The 19,376-nt window shown below is 36.3% G+C and overlaps 1 protein-coding gene and 1 long non-coding RNA gene across 2 annotated transcripts in view; one reads left to right on the forward strand and one right to left on the reverse strand.

Annotated features, from left to right (window-relative positions):
- Nucleotides 1–11,142, forward strand: part of GBE1 (1,4-alpha-glucan branching enzyme 1) — a 297,215-nt gene extending 286,073 nt beyond the window's left edge. The window contains exons 15-16 of the mRNA XM_081552326.1: nt 528–645; nt 8,902–11,142. Of these exons, the coding sequence (XP_081408452.1) occupies nt 528–645; nt 8,902–8,958 (175 nt within the window). The 3' untranslated portion in view covers nt 8,959–11,142. The remainder of the gene's footprint in view (nt 1–527; nt 646–8,901) is intronic.
- LOC145531032 (uncharacterized) overlaps nt 1–19,376 on the reverse strand; it is a 37,020-nt gene that overhangs the window by 1,259 nt on the left and 16,385 nt on the right. Inside the window, exons 2-4 of the long non-coding RNA XR_014072130.1 lie at nt 6,756–6,977; nt 6,222–6,374; nt 3,609–3,742 (exon numbers count right to left, since the gene is read on the reverse strand). This is a non-coding gene — a long non-coding RNA (uncharacterized LOC145531032). The remainder of the gene's footprint in view (nt 1–3,608; nt 3,743–6,221; nt 6,375–6,755; nt 6,978–19,376) is intronic.

Here is a 19,376-nt window from a genome sequence, read left to right on the forward strand (position 1 = left end):
AACTAGAATGAATTCAGAGATGGGAAAAGAGAAACAGCCATATCAAATGAGAAATGATTGAAGGTTCTCGGATTCTATCTAAAAGTATTTAGTAATGTATCTAGAGGACCAATGGAGATAGCATAGCTTTTATTAAATATTTGAAAGCTACTGTATTTTGAACTTATTCTTTATGGCTTTTCTGGGTGGAAAAAGTTTTCACAAAATCGAAATTCTGCTCAATATGGAGAAGCATTTCCAAAAAATGGAATTGGTTGCACGAAGAAGTACATTCTTCACTAATAGGTATGGATAATCATGCGCCAAGCTGTGATAAAAGGATAACAAATGTCCTGTGGGTGTGTGGACTAGATAGCCTACAAAGCCCCTTTCAAACATGAGAAACTGAAATAGTAGAGAAGAAATGAGAAACAGCACAAGTCATCATTTACCAATGTTCAGAATACTCGCTACTAAATCCTGTCTCAGACATATTATATAATGTCTCATTCAACTCCTGAACCGTTGTAATTCCTTAAGAGCTATACGTACAAAATTGTGCTCGATTCAGACGCAGCAGAATACGGAGGACACAAGAGACTGGACCACAATACCGAATTCTTCTCTGAACCTTTTGAACATAATAACTGTCCCTGTTCTCTTTTGGTAAGTAAGATTTTAAGGTATTTTCATTTCATTTAAATTTATTCTGTATTTTCAAAGGTATGCCTTTTTGTCCAAGAAAACAACTCTTCAGCAAGTAAGCAACATGGAAACAACACAGGGAGTAGGGAAGGGGTATTGATCGCACTAAGAAAACAGATGCAATGTGTGGTGCTGGACTCACTGGGTTTTGGAAAAACAAATAATAAAGGATATTTAGCAGACAATTGGGGAAATTTGAATATTAATAAGATTAAAAATTATTTCTCAAGACATAAGAGGAAGGCAGGTTTTAGCTTTCTTTCTATTATATTTCTTAATTTTTCTACAACAATTTACTTTCCTTCTATTCTTGCAGCTTTCTGTATTATGGACTATCAAAGTTTCATTTTAAACACCTTAAAAAAATCTGTATATACATTTTTTTTTCTTTCATGTAGTCATTAAAGACTGTGAATTCATTCTAGTTATAAAGTTCTCTGGTTTCTTTGTATTACTGAGGAGAGTGTTGTTTTATATTAACTAAATTTTACTTTGTGAGGTTGACACAATGACAGGATACTGCTTTAAACTACTAAGTTGAATTTCTTTTTAAAATGTAGAATAAATTTTGCCATTTACAACAATATGGATGGATCTGGAGGGTATTATGCTTAATGAAAGAAGTCAAAGAAAGACAGATACTATTTGTTATCACTTATATGTGGAGTCTAAAAAATAAACAAGTGAATATAACAAAACAGAAATAGAGTCACAGATATAAAGAACAAACTAGTGGTTACCAGTGGGGATAAGGAAGGGGTAGCAGCAGAACAGAGTTAGGGATTAAGAAGTACAAAATACTATTTATGAAGTAAATAAGCTGCACAGATATATTGTACAGCACAGAAAATATAGCCAATATTTTATAATAACTATGAATGGAGTATAATATATAAAAAATTTGAATCATGTCGTATACCTGAAACTATATTTCAATAAAAAAATTGTACTGTAGAATTTAGAAATTCTGCATAGGTGGAGAAATTCTTCATTTATGGCCAAGTCCACATCTGCATTATATATGTTTCACTTTTCATGACTAGTCATGTATCTCTCTTCCTTTCTCATCCCTCTTCTTCTACCTGTCTGTCTCAGCACTGCAGTTTTTTGTTTGCTTGTTTCACAAGGAAGGAACTTGGATTAAGATTTGTTTCACTTATGTAAGGCCAAGATGTATCCCATAATGTATAGTTTTATCATTGCTGTTTAATTCTCTCATTAAAAAAAAAAGTTTAGATAAATATCAAACATGAGAATCTGTATGGTACCCCTTGCTTCCCCCTTTTGCTACTATATTCCCACCTCCCAGGATGGTGCCAGCACCTTACCTTGTAAGCTGCTATGATATATGTCAAAGACAGCAGCATAAAATAAAAGAGCAGAGATGAATAAGATTAAATTGTTGATTATCAGCTCTGAGCAAAGACAATAGCCTTCAGAGACCTAAGTGTTACCCTCAGTGTGTGTGTAGGGTGGTGGTATTGATGATGATGTTGATTTGGCTTTAGATGGAAATACAAATTCATATGTATTTTCAAGAGGGAGGGCTCACAAGTGCCAGCAGATTCTTTCTTCAAAGAATGCTTGCTGTGGTTGTCAGAACATTCAGTTTTGACATGTAAAATAAGACTGATAAAAATAGTTTCTGAAATGAATGAGAAAATGATCTTGAAGCTCTGAAATAACCGAAGAGTTAGAGACCCCTGAGGGGTTAGGGAAGGTGACCGAGCTCATAAGGAGGAGTCATGGAGAAGCAGCACCCAGTTGTGAAAAGCCGTACTTGAACCAGTTGATATAGACTGAAAGGGATTTGAAATTTCAGCCAGCAAATATGTTACATAGCTAACTTTCCTAAAGGTTCATGTAGCCGAAGAGGGTTATGTTGGTGAGGGAAGCCTGGTAATACAGGGAAAAGATCACAAAATGTCATGGCAGGGGATTTGGGGTTAAGTCGCCAGTCTGCCATTTATGGATACCAGCTATGAGACCTTGAGTAATTTGACCTTTTTGTGCCTGAGTTTGCCTGTCTGTATAGTGAGGATTAATAATAGTATCCTGCCTACAGCAAGAGATTCTTAGGTATAAATTCATTAACACAGCCATGCTTTGGGGAAACTGCAAAATGCTGCTGTACATATATTTTAAAATTATTATTTTCTTGGCTGTTCAATGTTTATTTAGGTATTCTAAGCATGCCAAGACACTAGATGCTTTGAGGACATTCTCCCAACTTTGGAGAAATTATCATCTTAGGCGAGGGCTTGCAATCTTTGAGGCTGGGCAGAAAATATCTTGACATCCTTTTGATTTTTTTAAGGGCAAAGATATTCTGTCATAATTAAAACAAGCCAAGTAACCAGTGGCAGCCACAGACAGGAGATTACTTTTCAAGCACTAATTAAATTGATCTTGCAAATATGGACTGTGCAGTTCTAAATGAGCTGATGGAATGGAGAATGTCACATAAGTCTCCGTAACAGGTAGAGGGATACAGCCTTGCAAGCATATGAGAAATAGAGCAGAGCTTAATCACTACCTGTAATAGAATTCTGATCCCACTGGGTCAGGAGGTAAATATTGGTTCTGTCTTCCCAGCAGCAGCATCTTGTTTTTGATGACTACAGGTGCTTTAGGAATAACTCATTTTAAATAAGTCTTTAGACTCCAAATGAAATGATCATGGGTTTTAATGTAAAAAATAAGGCACCCAGTAAATTAACTGCACTACAATTTAAAAAAAAAAAAAAAGGTTGGTGGTTAGAGATGATTTCTTAAGCAAGATGTGGGTACATAAAATAGTCATAGTATTCATTATGGTATTGTGATTTTTGAATAATTTATATTAATGCAATGTAATAATTTTTTTTATTTAATAAGGGAGCCCAAGTAGACCAGAAAATCCAATAAAACAAATTCCTTCTTACCTGAGTTATCTTTTGAAGATCCAAATATACATCCAGTATAAGAATGCCTCAATATGACGGGACTCTTTATTAAACTGATCGATAATGTGCTGGGATCCAGTCAGGTTTTAGGTCTCATTTGACCTGCCTTCTGCCTAAAATAAAGAGGGAAGGGGAGACAAAAATGTGACTTTTCCAGGAAATTTCTGTCCGTCACAACTAGCACACTGTATTTGCCAAAGCTTAATATGCAAGCTCAGTAATCCAAAGGATCTGCTGAATAAGTGTTAAATCTGTTTTCAAAGATAGCAACAAACAGAGTTCAAAGGAATCTTAAAATAGCCATACATGCTGCAGCTTCAGCAGGTACCACCCCGGCATCTTCTTTATGTGCTCCATCAGTTAAAACTGTGAAGCCAGAGGAGAATTGCATGTGTACTGCTGCTGAAATGTATATGCTAAGATCAGAGTATCTCACAAATGCCAAGAAGCTATAAGGCAGAACTTTTCCATTCTGCTTTACTGGCAGTTTTGGGAAACTCCATTTTAGCATAATGATTTCTCTATATTTTAGCTTCTGATATAAGAATTTATATTTAACCTGTAACTTCATCAATAACCAGGAGGGGCAAGAGTGCTTTCTTTTTCTTTTCTGATTCATAAATTCAAACTCCATGGCACAAATGAAAGAACAGAGATCATTGAACCTGAAATAAATTCGATTGTTTTACAATAACTTAAGTAGTCTTAATGGTGAAATGTGAATAAAGCAATAGTTTTAGCATCTATTACTTTGCCAGTAAATCTCCTTAATTTTAAGAAATAGATCTGTTTAGTTCCATTCTAAATTTGGTGATTCAAAGGTAGACTTTTAGTTTAAATAGGGTGTTTAACATAGACATATCTTTTTTATTGTCCCTCAGTTGTAGGCATTGCAAATATAAATTAAGTTGGGAAATGTTTTTTTGCTCTACCAAGAATTATGAAAATGGTTAGTTTTTTTCCAAACAAATCAATTTTAATTCATAAAGTTTTCTCTCTTTCATATTTCTAAGTATATACTTCTACATAGAAATATTTACTAGATCACTTTTCTCTTAAGCCTAATGCAAAATAATGAATTATAATAAGTTTTTTCCTTAGAAAATATTTTATAAATTAAAGGATATATGTGAAAATTAGAATTATTTTACATCATCCTTAATTTTCAAAATAATTTGTGATAAACATATATGTAGATTGTTAAGATCTAATCCTCTTTTCAACAAATGGTGTTTTCACTATGATTTATACAGTTGCTAAATTTTACAATTTATAAGAACATTTTAAAATTTGCCTTTTAAGTATTTTTATTGAAAATTATTTTTAAGTTTGCTATTTCTAAATTTTTGATAACCTGTTTTCAAAAACCATGTAATTAATATTTGTAAATCAATTTTGACCCAAGAAGAACATAATACTTTGCTTGGATGGCATAATATAGTAGATCATTGTATGATCAGGTTTTTTTTTTTTTAATCCATAGTAATAGTTGGTGTAGTGATTAAGTCATTATGTAGTCAAAATAACTGGGTAGATGGCATGCATTTTGACTCTCTTAATAAATGAACCAGATTATGCTGTGGCATTCTGATTCCTTGTGAAGAACAGATTACAAAGACAGCTAGAAAAAAATAAAATTCATGACTTTACATTACACTGTCTCATATGTTCTTAATGTGATCCTAGCTACAAAATGTTCATCGCTTAATGACTAGTAAATGGGCATGGTGAATATGTTTATCAGCATATACTATTTGTGATATGTATACTAAATGGTTTCTGTATACATAAACTTAAATATGAGATATTCATATTTAAATATAAGCAGTTATATGTAAATTTACTTAAAATATGTTCATATTTCTTTTGCCATAGGAATCAAAACTATTTATAGTATTAAAATTGTAAATTGAGATTTACAGAAGCCAATACTTAGCACTAAATTATAGAGCCCCAAATTGTTTATGTCTGTAATTGTTTCATCATAAGAATTAGCTCTAATTATCTTAAGTCCTTTAGTATAATTGGTAGTCATTTCCTAACTACTAAGAACATTGATTTATATATGCAGAACCCTAATAAAGAAGAAAACTCCAAAATCCATAAATAGCCATAGTTACGATAAAAATCTGTTGCTTGGGGAAATTTTTTCATGTTGCCTATACTACAAGGGCTCTGAAGCAACATGAACACATTTTATAATTAACACTGCTGTGAAAAAGTATAATTTTACAATATTCCTGCTAATGATATTGTACAATTATCAACCAATGGTTTTTGAGCAGATAGTATTAAGCAGCCTTGAAGTGTGACTGGAATTGGCATCATAAAAGTCCTTACGTAAAATGGCCAGCATCATTTAGAGAGAATTCTTAGAGCATTTTTTAACAATTAAATGCCAAAAGAGGAAATTCAGTGCATTTATTGCCAACCTTGAAGTTCTTACATCACCCTTTTTGTTTTACTCTTCAATTTGGGCTAGCTAAAATACCAGAGATCACAGAGAGTAAGATTGCTTCAAAATTATCAGCTTATAGTTATTCATATTTCATTAATTAAATCAGTATGAGGTAATAAAATCAGGGTAGATACCGAAACTGTGTAAGATCCAGTACGAGACTGAGGCAACGTCCTGATGTATCGCTGAGCCATACTGAGCAGGGACCTGCCACACTTTGTCCCAGGCCTTACATGTGCTTTACTGGTTCTTTCTCTGGAGACTTGGGCCAATCAGAATCTCTTTATCTGCATATAGGGTGAAAGATATCAGAAAAATATTTTTAAGGTAAACGGAACTGAAATCCTTTTCTTCAGTTTCCCATGCTACTGAGAAATTTAGATCGGTCTTCAGTTTTAGAATGGTCTTAAAAGAACAATTCAGAACCATTCTGATTATAACCCGCTGTCCTGCTGGTTACTTACAAATAGTTACTATGATTCCCTAAACAGTTAGAACAAGGCAGAACAAGTATCTCTCTCTTTTCTTTTTTAAATTTTTTGACTCTGACATGTGGCATCTTAGTTACATGACTAGGGATTGAACCCACACCCCGTGCATTGAAATCACAGAGTCTTAACCACTGAAATGCCAGGGAAGTCCCAGAACTGTTCTCTCTGGATTCATGCCTGATTTGAGAAGACTTGGAGAGGGAATTGACTGAATCTATTGATTTCTTTGATTTCTCCTCTCTGGCTTTGGTCTGTGTTGCTTTAGTCTGTAGCGTCATTGTGGAAATAGGCCATAGTTGCACTAGATCTGTCCGGACCCCTGGGTATAGTCCTGCTTTTGTTCATGGGTAGCTCCGGCTTTCTGTTGGTTGAGCCAATCTTACAACAGCTTACCTATCACTGTCAAAGAGAAAATATTGAATGGAAGAGATATTAGCCATTATATCATGATGTGTTTTAAAAGCTATATGACATTAAAAACAATGTGTAAATTGTAGGGAAACTGATTATGGCACTGAAATGCAGAGTTCCCCACGCTTAATGAACACAAGGATGTAATATTTATCTTTTGGAAGTTAAATACTGGATTGCATATCAGTCTGAGACAGTGAGTAACCCAGTAAACTGTTAGCTTGTGTGACATTTTTCTCAGATGACAGTAATCTTTGCCTAAGTCACTGTTATTTTTAATTCAAGATTAGAAAAACTGTTCTCTAGTTACTGCATTCATAATATAAATTTTTCAAAATTCCATCATTTAAAAACTGCTTTAATCATTAATGTTCACAACTAACTGTATTGGTGTATCTAACTTTTTAAAAACAATTGTAAGATGTCTTTATCACAGCAACCTTGTGGGAAAACATTGTGTTCATTTGCTGACTTGAGATACACTGGACATACAGTGGTCTCAGTCAGTGAAAATCAGCTGTTCTGTTCTTTAATTTTTTTCCCTAAAGTTCTGTTGTTGTTTGTTTCATCTTTCATTCTAGCTCTAAACTATAAAAGCCTTTCTCTTTTTTTTTTTAAACCATTGGTCAAGTTTTTAGTTAAAGTAACTGAAAATTGTACAATATTCACAAATTCAGAAATAGATACTCTCACAATGATGACAGCAATATGTAATATTATTTTTACTGTCTGCTTTGCTAATAGTAATTAATCCCTTAAGTGTAAAATAGCACACAGTTAAGCATCAAGCAGTTCAAATCACTTCTTAGTTTTATAAAAATTATTTTAGATGCAAGTATATTAAAGAATATCTTATAAAATATACACATATTGATCCCACAATTACTTATTCCTTTATTCATTCTTCTATTTAGTCATCACTGGCACCTACTTTGTCCACTGGCACCTACTAAAAGTTAGAAATATGAAGACATATGGCCTCTGCCCTGGTAAACCTAATAGTCTAGTGGGAAGGGCTGATCATAAAGTTGGAAAAAAATTACAAATTGTGTTAAATGTTCAGATAGAAAGAAAAATGGTGCTGTGATAGAAAATGAAATGGAGACACCGTCAGATCTAGAGGTGTCAAAGAACACCTCCCCATGGAGTTGGGATTTTTCAAGATCTAAGAGATAGGGAACTAGCCCAGGAAAGAGTGTTCTGAACAGGGGACCAGGCAGAGGCCAAGACCGTGAGGAAGGAAGGGAAAGATGCGGTGTGTTCAAGGACCCGCAAGGCTCTGTGGCGGGAGCTGGTAAAGGGAGAAGGGATAAGTAGAGCATATCTGAGAAGGGAGTTGCACATATTCAAGAAGGAGCTGAGTCAGGACTCTGCAGGGCATGCAAAGAAGTGGACTGCACCTTCAATTAATGGCAAGCCTCTTGACTGATTTAAATTGGGGCAGGGACTAAAATACACTTAAAATAACCTTATACTATTACCGTTAAGGTTTTGTTCCTAAAATGACAGGAGAAGACACAAACCAGAACCATAATAAGTGTCCTGACTTGACTAGTCTTTCGTATGTTACTTTTATTTACCTGACTAGACTAACGTTGTGAACTGGAGGGCAGCCTGCCTTCACTACCTGCTAGTTCGGAACCAGAGCCGCCAAGGCTATTTCTGTCCTTTGTGTCTGGGGAGCGTCGGTTTTTGTAAAGCGTATGGAGCCCTCTAGCGGTGATCGTTTTAAAGGAGTCTTAATGCCAGAACTGTCGAATAGAGCCTCCTCAGAGTCAGTAGGATTGTAAAGGGAGCTGTAATTGACGCAAATGCGGGCTGCATGTGCTTTGATACGATTATCAAGTCGCTTTGATACGATATGAAGCCCAGTGTTTCTTTCAAATGCACTGACACGACTGTGTTGATCTAGGTGTACATTCCAAACCGAGTGGCCCTCATCCTTCGCAATGTGGACCTGCCCAACTGAAGAGATCTGATTTCAGCTCCCACAGAGGAAGACCTGCGCTTTGTTTTCCCACACTCATTGTCCCAGAACTTGTAATGCGTAAGCTTTTCAAAATATATTTGTCTAGCCGAAATGTCCGATGTCTGAAATTCAGTATTGGTTTATGAAAATGAATGTCAAACTTTATTCTTTAAAGAGTAGAAGGGGACATATTTTTGAAATTTTAGAGATCCTAGACTACATTGTCCAGCCATCTGAACAGCTAGGATCCTTGAAGTGTTACATATCATGTCTTTAAAGAATTTTGCCTTACAGGCCAATTATTTAATCCTTTTAAGTTCAAATTTGAATCATGTGTCCATGTTTGATTATTTCTGTTGAATGTATGCAGTATTTTTTTAAGGCAAATATTTGGTGACTTTATTTGTTCTGGTATCTCTTGGTCTAAATTACAAGACACTAGAGATTGTTCCTTTTCTTTTTCAAAGTTGCTTAGAAATACTGTAATAAATATATAGTAATAATATAAAACAAAGAATTGTATCAAATATAAAAGTTGTTGCCTATGAACCCATCCATGCTTTATTTTGCATAAGTTTTATCTTGTGGTCTCTATTTCATTTAGTATCTTGGTGGGTGCTAATATCTTCATTTCTGAAGGCTTGACCTGGTAATTGTAACATTTCAGAAAACATCTTTTACTTTCAACCAATAAAAAAATATTACACAGTTGTCTCTGCTAATGTTTATTTTACTGTGATGTTATGGAATTTTTTTAGAGTGAAATTTAAATGCCTATCTCAGCTCTGAGACCTTCCCCACACTTATGCACATATGCATGATGGACTAAGTATGGGAGTTAATACTATTTTTTTTTTCTTTAGGTACTATTTTGTAACTTGAAATTATACCAACCAACTCAGATATCTAAGCTCCCCTCCCAACTCTAAACCTGAACACTTTTAGAAGCTGAGTTAACTGCTTTGACAGTTAATAGTGAGATACTCCATCATGAAATTGCCCCTTGGTTTATTAAATAGCAGGCCACAAATGTGTAATCGCTGATGTGTAATCCATTTGTAACTGAGAAATTATGATGTACTTACTTATGAGACATAAAGTATTTGTCACCTTTTTAAAGATTTAATATTTTCCTTTACATTAATACTGACTGCTTCTTTGTTTTTAGCCTGATTATCGTGACTAATCAGAGAAGGCAATGGCACCCCACTCCAGTACTCTTGCCTGGAAAATCCCATGGACGGAGAAGCCTGGTAGGCTACAGTCCATGGGGTCGCTAAGAGTCAGACACGACTGACTGACTTCACTTTCACTTTTCCCTTTCATGCACTGGAGAAGGAAATGGCAATCCACTCCAGTGTTCTTGCCTGGAGAATCCCAGGGATGGCAGAGCCTGGTGGGCTGTCGTCTATGGGGTCGCACAGAGTCGGACACGACTGAAGCGACTTTGCAGCAGCAGCAGCATCGTGACTAATAAGGAATACATGAAAGTCTTTCTCTTAAAAACTGGTTTAGTAATGGAAGAGAGTAGCAACAAAGACTTCCTTTTATAGCTAAACCTGTGTCTTAACCATCTTCTTTATCATTTGAGTAAAACCTTAAATCTAGGTCTGACATGTGTAATTTGCTTTAATTTCAAAGTAGAATAATAGTTTGATTTCCTGACAGCGAAGCCAGCTGATGGTGATACATCCTAGAAAACAACTGAAAGAAAGCCTTCTGTAATGCTTTTCCCCTTTCAGCTATGTTATTAACATCTTAGCACTGCCACGCTCTTGTACCATGCCTGTTATTGATAATAACATGATGTACAACCCTGACGTTTTGTGTTCTAGTTTATAATTTCTTACCTTCCTTTACATTTCTTATGTATAAAAAGATATGCTACTTTTCTATCATGGCTCTTTAAAAGATGATAAGAAATTACTTCACACCTAGAACTTGTTTTTTCCCCCCCTTCGACCTCTGTGGTAAATCATAAAGACCAGTGCAGTTATATGCTATATTTTCATTATGTTGATTGATGATCTTTAGAGTTCACAGTGTAAAGTTCAAATTTATACCTGATGTAATGTAAGTTAATTGCCTTTGTCAAGTTTTCCCCCCCAAGAATGATGATAAATAGATGTTGCTAGGTGTGAAATATAAAAATATATGCAAATTAATAAAATATTGAGTCCAAAATAGAATGTGTTTGGAGTTTTTTCTTCTATCTGTCATAGTAAACAGCCTTATAGAACATTTTAATATTTGCAGTATACTTCACTTTACATCTCCATTTTTGTATCAATAATATTCTCATCATCATGTATTCTGGTGAGAATATTTTTTCTTTTTATTGGTTAAACATTTTCAATAATCACAACAGATAGATGCAAAATTGTATTCTGTCTGCCCTATAATAATGTTGTCTTCTCTGTTGCGTTTGTTACCAACATCAAAAGTGAGAGTGATCTAGCTTCATTGACTTTTTTAGGGTAAGTATTTTTGCTGTTTTAATTTTTTATATTCTAGAAAACACAAATGACTACAGACTTATTTCCATCACTTTTTAATATTAGCAAGAAAGTGTTAGGAATTGCTTTGTTATCGAAAATAGAATTTACCTCTCATGCTAATAATGCTTGATGTTTTAGTTTAATACTAGAAAGTGCCATCATGTTTAATAATCAAAACTTGAACTGTAAACATTTTTCCTAGAATGTTTCTCCCTTTATACCATTTGAACTCTGAGGGTCAACTCATTTCATATTTTCTTTTCTGTACCTTTGATGTTTCTCAGTTTGCCCTGTTCTTAGCTGATGTATTCATCTCTAACATAAAATGAGGGATTTAGCCACCATGTTCCTCAAGATCAAAAAATAACCAATGACAATAAATTGACTTTTCTCATAGCAACTGTAAAAGAATGCACTTATTTTTTTCCTCTGACTCCAGACTCCCCTTAGCAATATCAGTTCAACATTTGTCACCCATCAGGGTTATAGCCATTGCTATGCGGGATCATACAGGAGGCTGTCTGGATAAGGAACCTATTCAAATAATTCAGGAGACAGTGCAGACAGATCTGGGGGACGCGATGAAGGGTAATGTGTTTTCCTCTGGTGTTCTGCTTGCAGCTTCAGGGCAAATATCTTTTCACTGTTTCTGGTCCTGCAGCCATTGAATCAGGTGATGAAAGCATCATAAAATAGGTTTCCTATTGCTCTTCCTGTTTAGAATGAACCAGAGCAGACATGCCTGATAGAAACCAAAACAAGGAGGCAGCTTACTGCCTGGCCTTACACCGCTCAGACTATTTCTTTTTGCCTATTTTGAATCATGTCCTGAACTAGGGTTCTTTAGAGGGGTGGGGTTTCATTAATCTACATATTCCTTATAGAGAGACAAGCACTGAGCTATGAATTTTGCTAGGTGGCATATTCTGATGAAAGAAAATAGAAATCTAAGGCACAGCAATGTCATGTCCTTTATGCAGTAGAGTTCATTTATCATTCACAATGCGTGCGAATTGAAATGTAGATAAATTTTCCCACTAAAGCCAGCCTTCAGGGGGAAAAAAATCAAATGAACTCCCTACTAATTTTTCTGCTCTATTATCTTATTAGTGGTGATTTGTAGAGGATTGCAGAGAAACATTCATACTTTAGGGCAGAATTTCTTAATTGTTAGTATGAGGAATCTTTAAGATTACAGTAGTTATAAGTATTTTTGTCTCCATAATTTAAAACATTACATCTGGATTTTAACTCTTGGCAAAAACTGTGCAGAGAATGTGCTGTTTATTTATGTGAGCAAAGGGGGATTCTGTGTACTTCTACTTATACCAAAGGGCAAGTATTTCAGAAGTTTACTTATTACTTAACAGTTTTTCTTGTCATTTCTGCTGGATCAGAGAGAGGTATTTGACCCTCGTGTATGCTTGCATAGACTGTTTCACCTAGAAACCTGAAAAATGCTTTAAAAGAAGTGATATAATGTTTAGAAGACTTGAGTTCCAGTTGTAGCTCTTAATTCCCAGTGCCTCATTTTAGAAAGCACACAGTGACTTTTCCAGGGTCTTAAGACAATTAAAGTAAAAGTGAGGGGAAAAGCATCATCACTGGTTTTATAAAGAGCTATTGTTTGATCAGTAACTGCATGGATGGTGAGTCAGCATTTGGAGACATATTCCAAGTTTTTTGTCACCGGGAACACACTGTTACTGTCACCTGCCACTTGTCTGTCCTTCAAGGCTTCTGCACTGTTACCCACATTCTTCCAGGCAGGGGATACGGGCTGCTTTACAGAGAAGAGGATTTTACATTTCCTCCACTCCTGCAGATCACCAAAGTATCAATCTTCCCCCATAACTGCTTTTATTTGCTTATTTTAGCTTCTTCTCTGAAGGTACTAGGAGGTCACAGTGAAGTCCTTTTGGTGCTGTTAAGGTACTGCCCGCTTAGCGTGTCAGCTACTCAGACTCTTCTCTTAGGTAAGCCAGCTTTATGAATGAGTCAGCAACCCCTTAATGGCAACACTAGGTCAGGATACACTGAACACAAAATGGAACAGCCACAGCCTCCAGTGAGATGCAGCAACCAGGTGTCATGGTCTCTTATTTCTTTCCCTCTTCCCCTTCTGCTCACAGTCCAGTATACCCAGCTGGTAGGACGAATAAATGACAGAGGAAGCTTAAGAACTGCTGCTGCTGCTGCTGCTGCTGCTGCTAAGTCGCTTCAGTCGTGTCCGACTCTGTGCGACCCCATAGACGGCAGCCCACCAGGCTCCCCCATCCCTGGGATTCTCCAGGCAAGAATACTTGAGTGGGTTGCTATTTCCTTCTCCAATGCATGAAAGTGAAAAGTGAAAGTGAAATCTCGCAGTCATGTCCGACCCTTAACAACTCCATGGACTGTAGCCTACCAGGCTCCTCCGTCCATGGGATTTTCCAGGCAAGAGTACTGGAGTGGGGTGCCATTGCCTTCTCCTTAAGAACTGCAACCACGTGCAAAACAATGAAATCAGAACACCTCCTAACACCATGCTGTTGTTCAGACACTTAGTCGTGTCCAACTCTTTGCGACCCCATGGACTGCAGCACACCAGGCCTCCCTGTTCCTCGTCTCCCAAAGTTTTCCCTAACTCCATATGCAAACATAAATTCAAAATGGATCACAGACCTAAATGTAAGACCAGAAACTATAAAGCTCTTAGAGGAAAACATAGGACAAACACTCTCTGATATAAATCATAGCAAGACCTTCTATGACCCACCTTCCAGAGTAACAGAAATAAAAGCAAAAATAAACAAAGGGGACCTAGTCAGGAAGTAGGACTCAGTCACTCAGTCGTGTCTGACTCTGTGACCCCCATAGACTGTAGCCCACCAGGCTCCTCTGTCCATGGTATTTTCCAGGCAAGAATATTGGAGTGGGTTGCAATTACCTACTCCAGGGGATCTTCCTGACCCAGGGATCAAACCCACATATTCTGCATCTCCTGCATTGGCAGGTGGATTCTTTACCACTGAGCCACCTGGATAAAGGCTCTAAATAAAGGGGACCTAATTAAACTTAAAAGCTTTTTCACAACAAAGGAAACCATAAGCAAATTGAAAAGACAGCCCTCAGAATGAGAGAAAATAATAGCAAAGGAAACAACTGACAAAGAATTAATCTCCAATATATACAAGCAGCTTATGCAGCTCAACACCAGAAAAATGAACAACTCAATCAAAAAGTGGGCAGAAGACCTAAAGAGATATTTCTCCAAAGACATATAGATGGCTAATAAACACATGAAAAGATGCTCAACATTGCTCATTATTACAGAAATGCAAATCAAAACGACAATGAGGTATCATCTCACACCAGTCAGAATGACCATCAAAAAGTCTACAAACAATAAATGCTAGCAAGAGTGTGGAGAAAAGGGATCCCTCTTACACTATTGGTGGGAATGCAAACTGATATAACCACTATGGAGAACAGTATGGAAATTCCTTAAAAAACTAGGAATAAAACTACCATACATCCCAGCAATCCCACTACTGGGCATATACCCTGAGGAAACCAGAACTGAAAAAGGCACATGTACCCCAGTGTTCACTGCAGCACTATTTACAATAGCTAGGACGTGGAAGCAACCTAGATGTCCATCGGCAGATGAATGAATAAAGAAGTTGCACTACATATACACAATGAAATATTACTCAGCTATAAAAAGGAATGCATTTGGGTCAGTTTTAATGAGGTGGATGAACCTATAGAGCCTATTATACAGAGTGAAGTAAGTCAGAAAGAGAAAGACAAATACTGTATATTAACACATATATATGGAATCTAGAATGATGGTACTGACAATCCTATGTGCAGGGCAGCAAAGGAGATACAGACATAAAGAACAGACTTTTGGACTCATTGGGAGAGGGAGAGGGTGGATGATTTGAGAAAATAGCACCGAAACATGTACATTACCATATGTAAAACAGACAGCCAGTGGGAGTTTGATGTACGATGCTGGGAACCCAAAGCTGGAGCTCTGTGACAATCTGGAGGGGTGTGGTGGGGAAGGAGGTGGGTGGGGGTTTAGGATGGAGAGGACACATATACCTATAGCTGATTCATATTGCTGTATGGCAAAAACAATCACAATTTGTAAAGAATTATCATCCAATTAAAATAATTTTAAAAAAAGAATTGCAAATGAGAGCTCATAATTAAAAAACAGTTTGGCCAGTCAGTTTTTTGGATTGAAAGGCTGTACTGTCATCAGAAACATACATCTTCATTCAGTAAATACTTGCACAATTAAAAAGTAATTTTTTGAAGAAAGGGGAAAATTATCAACCATCAATCTGCAATTTCCACAGTTGTCTGGTAGTTAGAATAAGACAATGCAAGGCAGAAAACTGACAAAATAGGTATCATGCCAAATTTTTTGCCACAAAAAGATATAAATTAAATGAGGTAAGTGTTTGAATTATTTGTGCATACTTGTCTAAGTTAATAACAGGAAACAGCTGTAAATGTATGAATTAACTCTTCTGACATACATGTATTTATAGCATACATGGGTGTGTGGGTATGCACAGACATACATATATAATATGTAAGTAAACTGAAAACTCAAGAGAGTTCACTGATTCTAAAATTTATCTTGAGCTAATGAATCACTTGATCTCTGTGTATGGTACTCACACCCAATTTTAGATATCTTTTTGGTCATATTAAGAGCATCAATCTGAACAGATGATTTTATTTGGATTTGAAGAAGTTTGTAGATCTCTTTAGAGAATTTCTCACCTCAACCTATTTGGCTATAAGTCATTTATTTTTCCTCTAGAAAGAGGGGGGAGGTCAGAAATGAAATATCTTTATTACTTCTTTATTTACAGACACTAGGGATTCTTTTTAACTGAGTTTGTAGTGTCACTTTCCATTCACTCCAGTAATATAAATAATGTAAAACACTGCATGTAATTTCATTTCACAGATCCCTCTAGTCATGTTGTCAACTATTGATTAAAACCAATCATATGATATAGCGGTCCCTCCCCCAACACACACACACAGAGTCACTCTCTATCCTCTTTAATCTTTCTTATGGTAAGTATGCATCACTTAGCTATATAGAAACAGCAATAGGATGCCTAATTCTACTAAGCAGATATATCTATCTAGATAAATCTACTATCTGGGTATTTTTTTTTAAGACATACTTCATTGGCTCACAACTTCATTGTGTTCAGTGCTTTCTTTTTGCTGTGCCCTATGCTGACACTTCATACACATTATCACTGAGTCTCATGAATTCTGAAAAATGATGATTTTTATCCTTGTTTAGGTCTTAGCTCATGCTGATTAAACTCCCTCTGCTGACTTCCACCACAGATCATAGATGATCTCTGAATCAAGGGTGAAAATTTGGCTCTCTCATTTGTATTGCTTGTTTGTCTTTTTCTTTCTTTTTTTTGGCCATGTTTCTTATGGGATCTTAGTTCCCCAACCAGGGATCAAACCCAGGCTACAAGCAGTGGATGTACAGAGTCCTAACCATTAGAACACCAGGAAATTCCCTTGTTTGTTTGTCTTTAGTTGGATTTGAGTGTCTTCTGTGGGGGGAGGGGATAGCATTTGAAGCCAGACTAAGGCATATCATATTTTTATATATTTTTATTATCTTTGTGGGAGAAATATCAATAACCTCAGATGTGCAGATGACACCACCCTTATGGCAGAAAGTGAAGAAGAACTAAAGAGCCTCTTGATGAAAGTGAAAGAGGAGAGTGAAAAAGTTGTCTTAAAACTCAACATTCAAAAAACTAAGGTCATGGCATCTGGTCCCATCACTTCATGGCAAATAAATTGGAAAGCAATGGAAGCAGTGAAAGATTTTATTTTGGGGGGCTCCAAAAACACTGCAGATGGTGACTGCAGCCATGAAATTAAAAGACGCTTGCTTCTTAGAAGAAAAGCTATGACCAACCTAGGCAGCATATTAAAAAGCAGAGACATTACTTTGCCAACAAAGGTCCATCTATTCAAGGCTATGGTTTTTCCAGTAGTCATGTATCGATGTGAGAGTTGGACTATAAAGAAAGCTGATCACTGAAAAATTGATGCTTTTGAACTGTGGTGTCGGAGAAGACTCTTGAGAGTCCCTTGGACTGCAAGGAGATCCAACCAGTCCATCCTAAAGGATATCAGTCCTGAATATTCATTGAAAGGATTGATGCTGAAGCTGAAACTCCAATACTTTGGCCACCTAATGCGAAGAACTGACTCATTTGAAAAGACCCTGATGTTGGGAAAGATTGAAGGCAGGAGGAGAAGGGGATGACAGAGGATGAGATGGTTGGATGGCATCACCGACTCAATGGATATGAATTTGAGCAAACTCTGGGAGTTGGTGATGGACAGGGAGGCCTGGCATGCTGCAGTCCATGGGGTCTCAAAGAGTTGGACACGACACAGCAACTGAACTGAAGTGAACTGATATTTGTGGCAAGATAATTTTTAAGTTCCAGGAAATATTTTTGTCATGTGTTACATAGAAACAAAAATTTAAAAGAGCTTGAACCCAGCTTATAGATCTTGGTTTCTAGTGTTATTCTCCAAATGAATGAACCAGGACTACTTGGAGAAATGGCTGATTCTAGGACTAAGGCAGGGAATATATAAGGTAAGTCCAGGGCTTCTTGTAGTGTTTAGAGTGTGGAGAGGTGCCTCCAAATTAAAAGAATAGAGTGTGTCAAAGGGAAACAGGGATTAACTGACAGGTACCCAATGGCCATACCTGAAATAACCTGAGCAATAAAATAATGTGTCTCTGCATAAAGCATAAAATAAATATCCATGAGTTCTTACTGATATATATGATTGAGTAAATAAGTAAATGTGAAGAAGAGACAAATCTCCCATCCAAAAGAATGCTGAAGGTTTTCATAGACACTCCCTCTTAATAAGGTAGACAACTTAATTCTCTTTACCCCCAATTCCCTCCCTTGAGTTGGGCTGCACTCTGTGACCACCTTCTAAAGAGCAGAGTAGGTAAAAGAGAATAAAGATTTTGCAGTGGAAAAATCTGGAAAATTACCTTAGCAGGTGGTCATGGCTTGCATCATCAGTTAAGTCAGGCTGATAGTGTGCACTCTTGGTATGATACATTGAGAGTGATGAGAATGGCAAAAATACAATCCCCAGACCTGTAACTCTAGTCTAACCATGAAAAAAATATCACACACACATACAGATACACACACAAATCAAGAGTTGTATATACATATCCTTTGTGTATGTATAAAACATATACACTGTGTACATACATACAACATGGAGATCATATATCAAGAGATTATACATATAAATCATTGTATATATAAGATTCTGTATATGTGTCTATCTCTTTATATAATAAATATAATGCAAATATAAACAGATTTATTTTAAGGAATTGGCTCACATGATTATGGGGACTTGTGAGTCCAAAATCTGTAGATCTGGCTAGCAAACTTGAAACTCAAAAAAGAGTTTATATTGCCATCTTGAGGCAAAATTCCTTCTCTGGAAAATCTGTTTTTGCTCCTAAGGATTTCAGCTGACCAGGTGAGACCCCATTCACATTATTTAGAATAATCTGTAAAGTCAACCATTATAATAATCTTGCTCTACTTACAAGAGTTATATTCCAATAAAACCATCTTAGGTTAAAAAGATTGGAAGTTGAAATGTGTTTAATACACCTAACCAACTTAACATCACAGCTTAGACCAGCCTCCCTCAAAGTGCTCAGAACACTTACCATTACTACAGTTGGGCAAAACTGTCCAACGCCAAACCTGTTTTATAATCAAGTATGGACTATCTTAAGTAATCTATTGAATTCTGTATTGAAAGTAAAAGATTGGTTCTAACTATGTCAGTGGTTGCCCTCCT

This window comes from Giraffa tippelskirchi, chromosome 2 (assembly GCF_054371585.1).
Source record: "Giraffa tippelskirchi isolate mGirTip1 chromosome 2, T2T-mGirTip1v1.2.pri, whole genome shotgun sequence".
Taxonomy (NCBI): domain Eukaryota; kingdom Metazoa; phylum Chordata; class Mammalia; order Artiodactyla; family Giraffidae; genus Giraffa; species Giraffa tippelskirchi.